Source organism: Solanum tuberosum, unplaced genomic scaffold (assembly GCF_000226075.1).
Source record: "Solanum tuberosum cultivar DM 1-3 516 R44 unplaced genomic scaffold, SolTub_3.0 scf00147, whole genome shotgun sequence".
Classification (NCBI taxonomy): domain Eukaryota; kingdom Viridiplantae; phylum Streptophyta; class Magnoliopsida; order Solanales; family Solanaceae; genus Solanum; species Solanum tuberosum.
Window position 1 is genome coordinate 615461 of NW_006239070.1, and position 9844 is coordinate 625304.

The window sequence follows — 9844 nt, forward strand, 5'->3', positions numbered from 1 at the left end:
TCTTTTTTTTTTTTTTTTTTTTTTTTTAGAAAAAAATGAACTAGATTGCTTTCAATGGAGATAGATATTACATATTTTTTTTTGCTTTTATAAATGTTTGGCTACACGATATTCAGTGTTACAGCCAGATCGATAGATTGATCCAAATAGATAATCAGAATATAGCAACTGAAAGAAAAAAACTTTTTTTTTTGTCTTTTTTGGGGGAAAGGAGAAGATTGAAGAAATAGATGAAGGTTGAGTTACATGATTTAGAGGTTTTTTATAAGTGTGTAACTAAGGAATAGAAGAAATGAATATATCCAGCTTAATTATGCACTTATGAGATGATGGCGATGGATCTGAACTAAGCCACAGTACATAACAAAAACCAGCTAAAAGAGCAAAAGAAGCAGAATAAGTAAACTCAGATTGCTTAATGAAATTGAAGAGTATGAAGAAGAAACACAAGTGATTTTGGGTATTGCATATGTAATAATTAGTATTATATACACATACTTCTTAGCTATAATAATAATTAAAGTAAGTAAAAGGAGGCCGACAACCAAGAGAGGGAGAAAGAGAGGGAGAGAGAGAAAGTCAATGGCCACAATGCTAAACTGACAGCCAATACTTTCTTCAAATGAAACTGTCATGAATTCACCAACAACAGATTGTGTGTAATGTGTAGGGTGCAGTAATAAGTACTAATTCATTTTTAATTAGAAGTTTTGAATTTGGATTCAAGTTCCTTTGAATATGATGTCGTCTTTGTAGTAGCGCTTCATCCTTTGACGTGGAACTTTCTGTTATGAATTTGAATTTAATCGCGTTTCAGTGTAAATATCAAATATGAATACCGAACATCGAACGGTAAGTAAAATAAAAAAACTGTCACGAATTCATCGGTGCCTGTGACGCACGAAGGCTTGTATTTGAGCAATTCCACCTTGTACCAATAATGCATTAAATTATTTGTGAAAGCCAAGTTGAACCCAACCCTGTAGAGAGAGGAAACTAAAACTATAATAATAATGCTAGGCAGAGTCAAGCTCAAGGTATGTATAACTATACAAAGAACTTGGAGCTATTATATGCCTTGCTTTTATATATATATATATATATATATATAGTATTATAGTTATACGTTGCTGACTTACAAGCACCTTCAATGCAGCAACTAGTCTTATTTGACGAACATAGGTGGTGGTGTAGTGATGAAATTGCTTTATTTAATCAAAGATTTTAGATTTGAGCATTAGTATGAAGAAAAATCTGTTGAAAATGCACCACCGAATGAACTGTGCAATGTACAATCTAAATTTAGTTAGAATTCTAATATGGACTTCAAACATGAGGTGGAAACCAAAAAAACAAACTCATCTCATTTGCTTTCTTCTTATAATTTCAACCTCATCATTCCAATTGTCTTTGCCAAAATAACACTAATTCCTTATTTATTAACATCAAGTGTGGATTTTCATATTTGAAAGTATTTCTTTTTTATTCTACTCGTAATGAATTGATTTTTGATCATGTGAATTTTATCATTATTTTAAGACAAATTTTATAATTGTACAAACGTTATGAATGAAATGGTAAGGATTATAAGTCGTACAACTTTTGCTTTCTTTTTAAAATTTCATGTCAAATCAAACTATATCATGTCAATTGAATTATGGGATTGAAACTTCTTTTCAATTTTAGAAATAAGTTGTTAAAATCTAATTTGTTTCTCGTTAAATATATATAATTATAATTATAATCTAGAATACCTAGGATATTGGGGAAACGTACTAGAGTTATTTTATCAGTCCAATAATTAACTAAGGAGTATTTTAAATAAATAAGTTTTTCTCCCAATAACTTTTAAAACAGTCGGAGAATTGTTTGATTAACAATCAATAATTGATAGAAACATAAATAATGACAAATTTGCAATTTCGCATCGATCTAAAGGAGAAGCGGATAGATGAGTATAGTAGGCTTCTCTTTTCGATTAATCATAGAGTAAAATATATATATATATGGTATATTACCAAACCAATAATTATCCACTATTTCAATGCTATCGGCCTTTTTTGTTCCGGTTCTTTTCTGGCCATAGATATTTTTAAATATTTAGGGAAAAAATTGGTATATAGTGTCTGCCAATACAATTTATTATTATTTGGTAAATATTTTTGAGAACATTTCAAATTTTTAAATACTAAGAAAAAAATTAATAATCGGGTCAAATTTCATTATTTGAGAACTTTTAAAAAATTTAAAATTTATTCAAACTTTTATATTTTATAAAACTATCCCACCATTTATTAATTAAGTATGTATTGATATTTATAATGTGTTTGTTGTTATTTGACTTTCAAATATGTAATGGTATTATTCTATAGAACTTATTAAAAGTAATGTAAATATAAAAATTGGAAATTGTTCAAAAGCATGTTGGAGCTTAATTATAATCTATAAATTTAATTTTTATCACAGAACATGTTCATAATAAAATGATAATACAAACTTATAAATATTTTCTAATAATTTTTAGAACTTATGAGTAAATTATAATTCACTAAAGGGAAATATTTTTTTCAAAATCTATTACTAAACGCTAGTTTGCCACAGTATAGGAAGGGGTTCAAGTGGATTTTGGTATTTATATGTATGCATATGTAAATTATGTTTTTTTTAATATAACAAAGGAAATCCGCATCCGTTATTCTTTGGGTGTGCACAGTGTAAAAATCTCGCTCCTGTGTAATAGCTCGCAAATCATACATGAAAGGTAATTCGCACCAGGTCGACGACCTATTCTTGCTACAATAGTATATATGATTCAATTTGTATATGCTTCTCATTACTGTATAATGCGACCCCAAATATTTATTTTAATTTTGAATAAGTTAAACAATCATATTTTTTGCAGCTTAAATAATTGTAAAAAGTACTCCCTTTGCTTCCAAGAAGGCATACTCCATCCATTTTAATATATTCTTGTAATATACTCCATTCATTTAAAAAAAGAAAGATATTTCACATAATTAAAAAGACATTATTAATGTTCTTTCAAGCTTTATCCTTATTTATAAAGAGAGTTTTACGTAATCAATAAACTATTAAAAAATTGGAAATTGCATCGTATTCAAGATATTTATTAATTACTCCTTATGTCCAATAATAGTTGTCCACTATTGACTTGACACACCCCTTAAGAAACAATAAATAATAGGAGTAATATTACTATATTATCCTTTGATTTTATTAAATTTAATGCTTTGAAAAATGTGTCAGGTGATAAATAATATTTAACAGCAAGAGTAAAATAGACACAAAAGGTAAATTATCTCTTGATTTTCTAAATTAGACAGGTATTGTTGGACAACTATTTTTAATATTGTGGATAACTATTGTTGGACGGAGGGGGTAAGAAAAAATGAATAAAATACTACTCCTCTGTCCCAATTTATGTGACTTACTTTCCTTTTTAGTCAGTCTCAAATTTCTATCATTCATTTTGGACCACACGTTTTAAAAGTCTTTCTTTTTTTCTTAAACTCTGTACCGAGTCAAACTACTCACATAAAATGGGACAAAGGGAGTACTAATTAATGAGTAATTTTGTTGAAATGGAGGGAGGATATATTATGACTTTGTCATTCGTCATGAAGCTAGCGTGGGTTAGGAGCAATGATTTTAACTTTTTAGGATCCCAATATATATAGTGATATGTTTAAGAACTCAAATTAAAACTAATTTCTCCATATATATGAGTAGCTTGTCAATCACAAAGGTTAAGCTCCACGCAGCACTGTTTAATTAGTATTTAGTAGAGTACTTTACATGATTCTCCTACACTAAACTCTTAACACAGAATACTTGGCCGACATTAATTAAGCCATGTACATCCATCTGCTAATTAAAGGTGTAATACCATAATTTATTATTATGGTATTTGTATACGGTATTAAGCAAAGTTCTCCCCATGTGCACTTCCTCTACCGCACATGAACTTTTATAGAAAATAAATAGTTTTTTCCTTCTCTTATAATCATTATGGTCATTTTGTGTAACCTTGTTCATATTATAAAGCAAACATAAAACTTGCCCTTGTAATTTTTGAGAGTTAAATACCAATTTTACCCATTAATTAAATATTCTATCTTTCTTCTCCAAGACGAGAAGTGTTGGGTAGTGCCAATATTCTGCTTATACCAAGGTCCACTAAGGGCTAGGGTGGTCCGTGTCAGAGTTATGATTGAATATGACGCTTGTATGGTAGACTTAGTTAAGAAATAAAGTTGTGCATTTGCTATGAGGGATAGTTTTTGGCATGATGGTAGCATTTGATCCTAACAAGTTGTATCAAAGTCAAGGTCGTAAGTTTGATTAGGTGTTGAGAGGGGGATTGTTGGATAGTGCCAACATCCTACCTATGACAAGGCCCACGAGGGGTATAGGGTGGTTTGAGTTGGAATCATGATCGAACATGATACTTGCTTAGTGAACTTAGTTAAGAAATAAAGTCTTAGGTTTCGATTCCCAAGAGTAACATTTTGCGTCAAGAAATAAAGTTGTACGCTCGATTCCCAAAAGCAACATTTTGCATGAGGTAAGTGTTGGAAGGGGGATTGTTGGAGAGTGTCAACATCTTGCATATGACAAGGCCCCCGAGAGGCTAGAGTGCTCAAAGTCGGAGTCATGATCGAACATGACGTTTACTTAGTAAACTTAGTTAAGAAATAAAGTTACCTGCGAAAGAGAAAAATTAATTGTTAATGATTAAAAGGAAGAGGAAATTTGTGGAAGGATTAAAGAAGAAGAATGATTGCATAAGGGCCTAAGGAGAGATGGTGACTTTTGTGAGTGGGCGGTTGACTAACTAGTGGAAATCGGTGGTTCTAATTAAAAGGAAAAGAATAGAGGAAACAAACAAACAAACACACACTCTACTCTAGTTCATTTATCTGATTTCATGCAAAATGTGATTTGGTATCTACATTAGAATTCGACTAAATTCATATTCACGCTAAAAAGTCCTACATTAAGAGTAAAGAGCGTCCAAACAAAGAAGACCCCGTAACCAGGGAAACTCGAACCTCAAACCTCTAATTAAAGATGAAGGAGTACTTACCAGTCCACCATAATTCTTGTTGGTCATCAATTTCAATTTCAATCATCAATCATGCATCATACGGCCAGGACAAAATCTAGTGGGAGCTATTGTTCAATACATTATAATGTGTTAACAATAATGAAAAGTTGACCCCCGGAAATTGAAGTAACTCTTCCATCCATTAACGAATGGCCAGTCAACAACATACATAAATGATGCATATATAGATATCATCATTGAATAATTTCGAGTGGTTAACATTTTTACCAAAATAATAGGATATTATCTTAAAGAATATTGTTGAGTGGTGAGTTTTCTTTTATCTGAGATCATCATTATTGTAATTGACAAGTTATTTATTCTACTTTATATATTAGTGTTGTTTGATTATACATGACATATATTATCTGTACATATTGAAGATATATACTAGTATAGTTTTCTTTGCATATGTTACGTGCTAAAAGTCATGTGCATAATCAAGTAAGAGTTAGTGCAGAGCCAGTAATTTCACAAAGGGTGTCCAGAAATAGCACAGAGCTCTTTTCAAAAAGTAGAATTAGTGAAATTCAAACACACGAGCACTACCTCATTCCAAGGAGGTGAAACCACGGGATACAATAGCTTGTTATGTTAAGGGTGTCCAAAATATGTTATTTAATCATTTCATGTATCATTTTACTTATATATATGGTATTTTTTTTCTGATAAAGGGTGTCCAGTGGCTACGCCACTCAGTAAGAGTGATATTGTACCCAACATTATAAGAAGCAAAAAAATGGTGCAAGATGAAAGAGTATGAGCATGAATCGATCTTCTATTCTATTCATCTGCAATGAAGTTAATAATTCCAACTACAAGCAATAACAAAAAAGAAACTTCATAACCATACGCGAAAATATTGTGTGGCTGATCAGCTATTCTCGTTTAGGTTCACCAGTCCAGTAAGTTTTTACAGCAATAAGAATCTTCTCTGGGTTAAATGGTCCGCTCTCATGATCCACAATTCGACTTTGCCATCTCATACCGTCTGCAATACTTTTGATTTTCACTAGTGCTTCTACTCCATCTCTGAATATAACTGTACCTTCAGGCCTCAATATTCTATCCATCTCAAGTAGAATATACGTGATATCACATCTTCATCAATTCAAAAAGAAAATCGAATTAATACTATGTAATTTTAGTAGTAACTAATTAAAATCAAAGATATAGCAGGACACATATATGTACCTGTCCTGATATAGGCTGATCAAGCCACCAGCATGAATGAGATCATAAGTTCGCGGATATGTTGAAAAAGCTTCACACCAGTCATTGTATGTACCAATAAAGCCTCTTTCATATATGATACCCAAAGTGTCTGGCTCATTCTTAGCAGGAACCACATTCATTACCCAAACTGGATATTTCGAAAGAGCTGCTGCAAATCCACCTAAATAAGCATTTGCATCCATCACATTTCTGTATCGTCCTTGAGGCAATAGACCAATTAGACGTTTGTAGTATGACACACGCTCATTCCATACCTGATCCATCCATTATTACATATACAATCAATCAATTGATAATGGAGTTCTATTTTTAAAATGATCGATTGTTCTTTTTCTATTACCTGGTTATCCTCCTTAAATTTCTCAACTGTAATACTTGGTATGGAGCCAGTACTGATCCTAGGAGGAATAGCAAAGGCTCGTTCCGGCCATTTTTCTAATGCACCACCTGCTACTTCATCTGAGTTGGTTACTTCTGGTAGCGGAGTGATACAAGCTTCCATGTCTTGATACCTTAAGATTGAGCATAAATGTCATTCATGAGGTTGTTGATTGATAGTAGTAATATAGTAATTAATTACATTACGTACCATGCTGCATCGGCTTTGTTGCGTGCCTTGCAGATAAATGGTGATTTGTTTTTGATACACTTATTGTGATTCAGAGGCTTTTGCCACACAGATAAATCACCTTTTTCAATCACTTTTTTCCAGCAAAGTTGTCTAGCAGTCTCTTCAATAGAATCCTGTTCTTTCTTCAAATCTTCTTGGCTTCTTTCCCAACCTCTCCAATATGTCTTCCAACGAATCGGAGGGCCTGAAAGTACCCAATAACCCCCGGGACGTAGAACTCTGTCAACTTCAATTAGGTACAACCCATCTGCAATACACAAATGATTAATTAATTAAACTGTCATTGATCATCACAAGTCATGACTAGCTAATAAAGAAAATTTAATATGTGAAATATATGTGTCGGAGACCTTACCGTACTTGTACCATGGAATCAAGCAACGAGAACAATGAGCCATATCAAAAGCCCTAGCTGGATATGGAAGTCTCTGAGAACCCATAACACCAATCATTGCTGGAACTCCTCTTTCAAGTGCAAACCAAACTTGTGCTTCATGTGTATCTCTTGGAGCAAATGACATAGCTATTATATCCCTTTTTAGTAGATAAGCACCCCAACTTGCAACCTATATTTATATTAATTATTAGATACAGAGTTTATAAATTAACTACAAGAAGATAGATAAATTGCTTACACCACATCCTGTATCAATTGCTGTACGAATAGTTCCACTAGTAAGGGGAACGAGTTCACTTATATCATCAATGTAAGCATCAGCTCCGTGTGGAAACATGGTGCCACCTCCTGGGAATCTCAAACGATCACCTTCGACTTGGACCCAATTTTGAACAGCCTTCTCAATGCTAAGCTCTTTATGTGGGATATTCGCGAACCAAGCATAGTCTCTACTCTGTGGCCATTTGAAAGGGATTTTATAATTGGGTGGAGCAGGTATAAGACAACGTAACGCCTCTTTCTCTTCCTTATTTGGACAATGCCTCTCTCTGTATTTTAGCATATTACGATCAAATTTTCTACCCCTTTGTGGCTCTTGACATGGTGTGTATTCACTATACAACATTTCACATGGTGAAAAGTTTTCTAATGACTTTGTATTGTTTACCACTAGTTGATGATGGCTCTCGAAATCCATAGGAACTACTGATGATGATATTGACGATGACGATGACATATCATGATCACATCCAACTCTCGTGTACACTTCAGCAGATGGAGTTGGTCGTCTTCCATTATTCTGCCAAGCTCCTAGAACATAGAAAAAGATGCATAGACCACTAACACCAACAATCCAAGTAACTCGTTTTCTCTTCGATTCAAGCTGGTACAACTTTGGAGATCCACCATGGTCTTTTGCCATCGAATACCAATTTCTACCAAATTAATTTGACATTAATTAACTTATAAGGAGTGCAAATTTTTGATACAACAAGTAAGAAAAAACTGATTTTGGATAGAGGTAATTAACACTTGAGCTAACAAGATTGATGAAGTTGAATATGAATGTGCATTAATTTTAAGGCCAGTTGATGGATACAGTTGAAAGGTTACTAAATAATAGGAATATAGGGGATGGAAATGAATAACAAGTTTACAAGTCTCCATGACTTGGTCTAACTAAAACAAATTAAAGGTAGTGAGTGAATATCTTGGTTTATACAAATTATATGTAAATGTTTTTGGTGGACAGGTTGAAAATACCGTAACATCTGCCACAAATGTCTCCTTACTTGAAAAAATAGGGAAAAAATGAGTAAAAATTCATCAACTAACACATACCATAAATTGAGCAAAAAATCATTGGATTCTTATTTCATGACATCGGCTTAAAAGAGGGGTGGATAATGTAGAAGTTATTGATCCCTAGGTCATTACGGATGGTCTTATAAATTTTGGAGGAAAAAGAATTGGTCAGTTATCATATATTATTATAAGTGGGAGGCTCAATTTTCAAAGTTGAATTACTCTTTTACCTTTTACTAAATAAAAATATTTAATTAATAAAAATATCTAATCTAATTAGTAGCAATATTTAAATTGTTACACAATTACTAATGTAATAAATAAAATATCTACTCTAATTAAATAGGAGTAATATTTTAATTATCACACAATTACAGCAGCCTATATTCAATGTCTTGGAATTGCTAGCTTTTTCATCTTCCTAAAATTGTCCTCTATTCAATATTTTGGTTTCGTTTCAACTTCCTTAACTTATTTTTCAATTTTTTATACCAATTTAATGTCTTGGTATTCTACTTTAACATGCATTGAATCAAATCAAAATGACCCTTTTGAATTTACGCAATAAGCCTCTTCGTTGCTAAATAAATAGAAGAATTGGAAGAGTTGCATTGAGTAATTAAATGTAGACTAATTATTAACTAGGAATAATAAATATATGAATAAAAAAGTTCAAGGAATGCGCATCAGAAAAGATCTATAAAAAGGCAAAATTATATGAATAATTAAATTTAAATTATTACAAAATGTTTTGTTGGTTCGTTTTGCCACTATTTCATGAATATATAGTACATTTAAGTCACCTTCTTAGGGGATATTTTGTACCCCTATCTACACACTACTTTTTCAGAATATTTTTATACTATCAATCAAATAATACATTTACCTTTTAATAATAAATCAATAAATTGTGAAACATTAATGTGAAGTTCATGAATCTGTCTAGCCCTTAGTGTAGTTTATCTTTTACTATATAATTATATGCACTTATCCCATTAATTTTAAATTTGTTATTTCTTTTAATTTTCATCCATTAGAAAACTTTTCATGTACTCTATTAAGTTTTATATAATACACATAACATTTTTGGAAAAAGTATAGGATGCAGTTCCAATTCATTTGCACAGTAATTTAGGTAACTGTATTG

At 31.8% G+C, this 9844-nt stretch overlaps 1 protein-coding gene across 1 annotated transcript; it reads right to left on the reverse strand.

The window, feature by feature from the left end:
• Positions 1-5505: 5505 nt before the first annotated feature.
• LOC102605983 (probable methyltransferase PMT18) lies at positions 5506-8722 on the reverse strand. The gene is made up of 6 exons (XM_006352165.2): positions 7631-8722; positions 7351-7561; positions 6954-7242; positions 6705-6876; positions 6323-6618; positions 5506-6229 (listed from the first exon to the last, which is right to left on the reverse strand). Exons 1-6 carry the CDS (start codon positions 8312-8314, stop codon positions 6007-6009), a joined length of 1875 nt encoding a protein of 624 aa, XP_006352227.1. The 5' UTR covers positions 8315-8722; the 3' UTR covers positions 5506-6006.
• Positions 8723-9844: the final 1122 nt, after the last annotated feature.

Excerpts from the sequence above, each read along its gene's own strand:
- LOC102605983 (XM_006352165.2), bottom strand. The coding sequence starts at position 8,314 with ATGGCAAAAGACCATGGTGGATCTCCAAAGTTGTACCAGCTTGAATCG. Across the intron at positions 7,562-7,630 it reads CAATTGATACAGGATGTGGT|GTTGCAAGTTGGGGTGCTTA; the intron begins GTAAGCAATTTA and ends ATATAAATATAG. Across the intron at positions 6,230-6,322 it reads ATCAGCCTATATCAGGACAG|ATGTGATATCACGTATATTC; the intron begins GTACATATATGT and ends GAATTGATGAAG.